The sequence below is a fragment of the Lottia gigantea genome, assembly GCF_000327385.1.
Source record: "Lottia gigantea unplaced genomic scaffold LOTGIsca_166, whole genome shotgun sequence".
In the NCBI taxonomy this organism is placed as follows: Eukaryota; Metazoa; Mollusca; class Gastropoda; family Lottiidae; genus Lottia; species Lottia gigantea.
Window position 1 is genome coordinate 18,251 of NW_008708067.1, and position 5,372 is coordinate 23,622.

Consider the following 5,372-nt stretch of genomic DNA (forward strand, 5'->3'; position numbering starts at 1 on the left):
TCCAATTGAGCGCATAGAAATGACTTGCCCGAAGATGAAACTACAAATTCCGTCATTCCAGAGAAGCCCATTGGATTGAGACATTGAATACAGCAAGACCTATAGGACTAAATATTCACCATAATGTAGGCATAGCACCCTTTGTTGCCCCGTTCAATACAACCAGCGATCGAGCAAGCAAGATAGTCCATGCACACTATAAGAGTCTTCAAGAGAAGTTCCCCCATGTCTATAAGCAGAAAATGGTAGTTGCATATTAAAAAAATAAGAACTTAAATGATAATATTGTTCATAGTAAACTAAAAACAATCAGTACATAACAGATACTGTACTAATTTCAGATCAGAATCAGAAGAAAACCCAATATTAAGACCCTTAATCCTAATTTCTAAATAAAGTGTCTGCTCCACCCTAGGTATGTACATTTGGGAGCATCAAAGCCTCCCCTCCCCGAAAACTAACAATAATGTAAGATAATAAAAAATAGAAAAACAAAAAACTTACATAGTAGCATTAATCATTGTTGGAGGAGAGTAGTATAGGGGATGCCTGTTCCCTCATCCTATTCATTATGTATATCTTTCTCCCAAATGCACATATTTTTAAAACGGCCTGATAAACATGCTTAGAATTCATCGCAAAATAGTTTGAGGTCGTTTTTCTGTGAGGCGTCTGTGTATTATCGTTTTGGCCTAGGCTTTGCAACGTGTAAGAGATTGTACGGCTATACTTCGACGCTTCGGCGAAGGGTTATGTGATGAAAATTGTCGCAAAAGATACCGGTGCCGACGTTCTGCGTGGCTTTGAAGACGCCTTTGAGTGCACTTTTGGCAACAAAACATCCTGAATACATCTCCACAAATTTCATGTATGCATTGAAATTCCATTCGCTCTTGCGAGCCTGTCGTAATCCAATGAAAAGGCTTGTACAAAAATGCGAAATCAGGATGGGGTGAAAATAATGACGATTTAAATTTGTGTATTAATGCATCTCAAATGTAGAACTTAATCAACATCTTTCAGTTTTCACCAATTAATTTTCATTGTTGTTTCAGATCAACACAGTCAGTATGTGGAAAATTATTACAGTGTTTGGACTTTGGACTGTGACGTCATTCCTGTGCCATTATTGCGGAAAACTTTTTTTAAATTCCCAAACTGAGATTGAATCAGCATATAATTTTATCAACGCCTTTATTCTTACTCTATACCAAACCTTTATGTGTTATTCTCTCATAGAAGTTAAGTTTTGCCGTGATAAAGTGTATATATATATTTCTGCATGCCACTTTTTGGCAACTTTATCAACAAACTGCAGTATGGCCCTTATGTTTGCGTCATCTACATTCGCTATCAAATTAATGGAACCCATTACCAGTGTCTGTGTACAAAGACTCTTACTAGCTACTCCGTTACATCCATCGATATTTGTTAGTCTTCCATTAATAGTAGGTGGAGCATGTATGTTTACTGGAAACCCACTGGCCGATACATCTTTGTCTAAAGGCACCCTCATGGCTTTTCTGTCCAACGTCATCCTGGCAGTCAGAAACGCAGCCATCAAAAAGGACCAACACAATTCGTCCAGAATGAATTTACGTCCTTCTTCAACTATAGCAATGGTGATCATTTGTCATCTGGTTTTCACAACAGTTCTTTATCTTATTGAAACTCACTACGGTGCTGAAAACATTTTAACACGTGCCGTCTTTTTTACAGTATTGTCAAGTGTTTTTCATGTGGTGTATTCTTACATTTCATCAAATATCGTATTGAGGTACATGTCGGTGTTAAGTCATTCCGTGTGCAACATTATGAAAAGAGTATTAGTGGTTATATTATTGTATATAGTCGGTAGTAGACATGCCTCGTTTTCTAATTTTCTGGGCTTGATGGTTAGCACTGTTGGATTGTTTATTTATGTTGGTTTCAAAGTATCCTTGAAGATTTCTAATAATAGAGATGTCACATCCAAAGAGCAAGGTAAGGCTTTGAGTTCATAGCAAAATATCCACACTGTCATTGCAAAGGACGTTAGCGAGCTTAATTGGGGTAATTAATTGCACCTAGCCTGAAAAAAGTAATTAAGGGGATAACATTCTTTTCAAAAATTTCAAATTTGGTTAACGGAAGTTATCTACTGCAAATCGTCCGGGAACTTCTACAGCACCATTTTCGTACCACTTATTTTAGCATTATGTTTTCGCAGAAACTCTTGAATTTGGATCTTTTTGAGATTAAGGAAACCGTTAGGATGTGACTAAAAGTGGATTGATAGCATGAAACTGACATGTCGGTCCGTCCGTTCACATTGGCTCGTAAACACTCTAGTAGGCACAATTCTTGACTGATTTTGACGAAACTAGGTTGAGTGTTTATAATCACCCAAGGATGAACCCTTGTGAAAATCAGAAAACATGTGGTTGCCTTCTTGGTGGATTTTGACGAAACTTATTGTGATATAAACTTGGTAATATTATAAAGTATCGCCGCAAAAAGTTCACACAAAGTGTATGACTAAGGGTTGAATATTTCATACTCAAAGCTGCCAGTGGGCGTATATTAAATTGCCTGGCAAGCTATCTTTTCTTTTACAAGCAATCGTATACAGATGGTGTACCTATGCTATAATCCATTTATTTCATATGTATTTAATTCGCAGGTAAACGAGACAGAATGAGTATCAAGATAGCTGCTTTCCTCATTTCGCTTGTTTGTCTGAGTATAATTGGAATGTATAGCGATGTATTACGATATAGGTATGATAATGTTGCAAAGATGCCCTTGGAAGACTTCGAATCACGTTCATTTGGCAGGAAATCATTAGACATAATGGACACGTCAGACCTGGAACCAGATGAGGGCCATTTTGAAAATATACTACGTCTAAAACGATTTCTCAGAAAAAAGCTGATACAGACACCTTACGATACTGATATTCTGTCCCTGCATCTTAAAACCAGCACAGATGTTATCCGAGAGGCTCAAAGAGTACATTTTAACCTATTTAAAGATTTGCTACGTGGTTTCCGGTACGCCATGTTGTTTGATGTTGCCGTGTTCGAAAATAAAGGAGATCCAGCCATTTCTTCGGGTGAAATTTATCTGTTACGAAGACTGGGTATTGATCTCATTTACTACTGCAGTATTAGCTATTGCACCGATAAAAACCTTCATTATGCTAAGAACATGAGTTCAATCTATTCCAATAAAGAACTCGTTATTCTCGTTCATGGCGGCGGAAACATCGTTGGATATGCCATGAACGATGTCCACAGGTTTAAAGTTTTGAAACTTTTTAAAGGTTTTAAATTAGTGGTTTTGTCACAGAGTATATTCCTGAAAGATAAAAACGCACATTTCGAACTTTGCAAACAGTTTTATTGTTGTAACAAGAATTTAACATTAGTTTTAAGGGACCGACAATCACTTTCCATGGCTCAAACATATTTCAACAATGGAACAAATCTAATTATGGCACCGGATATGGCATTTCAGATTGGAAGAGTCAAACGATATATGAGTCCCATGTATGATATATTATGGCTTAAACGAAATGACGATGAAACACCAAACTATACAATACCCAGGATACCTGAAGGGGTATCTGTTAAAGTCAAAGACTGGTGGGGTTTTCTAACGCCTAAGGGGGATAACCCTTTGGAAAATGCCTTTCTAATAGCAACTAATGGTATGATGTTCTTACAGAGAGGTAGAGTTGTGATAACAGATAGACTTCATGGTCATATTCTATGCACTCTATTGGACATACCTCACGTATTAATAGATAATAAATACAAGAAGTTGTCCAGCTATCACAGGACTTGGACTCGAGGGGTAGAGAACACTTTAATTACCACAAACGCCACCGAGGCAGTGTCTTTAGCCTTACAGCTTTTGAAAAAATATACTGACGTCATTCCACCTGTGGCGCCATTTATGAATGTGATTGAAAATCCAGGATAAAGGTTAACTCCTGTAGTACCAATAGTCTTTAACAAATCACAAAGATTCTTTGTTTAGCATTTTAGGCTAGATCGGTAAAGTTATGTACACAAAAAAACAGTATTGAATCCTGTATAGCTCATATAAAAAGGCAGTATGCAAATTTGCCATTACATTACTAAAATGATATATATATCATACCTGAAAACGCCTTCTATCATCTTTGTTTCTACTTAATCAAACTGAATTAGTTTTAAAAGGGTTATAAATGAAGTGTTTAGTAAGCAGCTTAAACTAGGTTTGGATTAAACAAAATAAATGCCTAATTTTGCTTAAATCCGCACCGCAGTTTTTTAACAGAAAAGCATAACGAACTTTATAAGTTAAAATAAATCTTTTAAAATAGTTTTGTCGTTAATAAAAATAACGGCCGGATTTGTTTAAATCAAATTTCAAAGGCACATTTCTTTAGATTTCGGCATATAGTTTTCATGAATTTGAGTAAACAAAATTTCGACCTGCGAAAAAAAACCAGAATGCCCCTTTACTGATTTGCATTGCTTATTTCATTATGTTCATTATAAATAAGTTGCATACTATAAAATTGAACAATTTGTTAAAAAATTTGAAATATTTTGTTAAAAGAAATTTGAACCCATTTTTTTGGAAACTTTCAATCTCGCCGCTTTATGTCAGATAGATCTAAAATTTCCAAGATATAAAGGCTGCGAATACAAATGAAACTGCATCATTAAATTTATTAAATGACTTCCGGCGCCAAAAATTTGGGTTTCTTAAAATCTGGGTGAATTTTGATTTTCATTGTTTCTGAAACCTTTTGAAACGTTCAGTGTAGAATGTCCTTGGCCTAAGCGTACCATACATATGCTGATATTGGCTTAACAAATCAACACCCGATTTTATAGACATCTAATATTGAAATTTTTGCTACCTTTGAGGGCTGTTTTACTTTTCAAAGGTTAACATAGAAAGAATATTTTAAATTTTAAATGCCCTTACGGTTCTGTTTTCAACAAAAAAAATGTCAATAATTCACAAACATATTTTAAAATATTTATAAAGAATTTATTCCACATCAATGTGGTTTTCATAATCAGAATGTATTCTTTGTTCCCTTTTTTTTAAACCATATGTGACATGGATGTTCTATAAAAATATTTCAAATCATTAAATGTGACAAAATTATAAAGAAAAAATCCTGTATTGAGATGATAGCCTTAGAGAGGGTTATGCAACATTGATACTAAAACTATGGATTTGAACTTTTTCAACTGGTTGTGGAAACAGTGAGCCAGAAAACAAATACAATGGTTATGTACTTCTTAAACTTTTCAAAATATATTTTTTTTCATTTGAGAATTTATTGTACCTTGCAATATTTTTAAACTAGTTTTCAAACAATCTAT

At 34.9% G+C, this 5,372-nt stretch overlaps 1 protein-coding gene across 1 annotated transcript; it reads left to right on the forward strand.

Annotated features, from left to right (window-relative positions):
• Positions 1 to 1,319: 1,319 nt before the first annotated feature.
• On the forward strand, positions 1,320 to 3,966 carry LOTGIDRAFT_173601 (hypothetical protein; the record flags this gene model as incomplete). Its single annotated transcript, XM_009051376.1, has 2 exons — positions 1,320 to 1,983; positions 2,663 to 3,966. 2 exons carry the CDS (start codon positions 1,320 to 1,322, stop codon positions 3,964 to 3,966), a joined length of 1,968 nt encoding a protein of 655 aa, XP_009049624.1.
• Between the last annotated feature and the right edge of the window lie 1,406 nt (positions 3,967 to 5,372).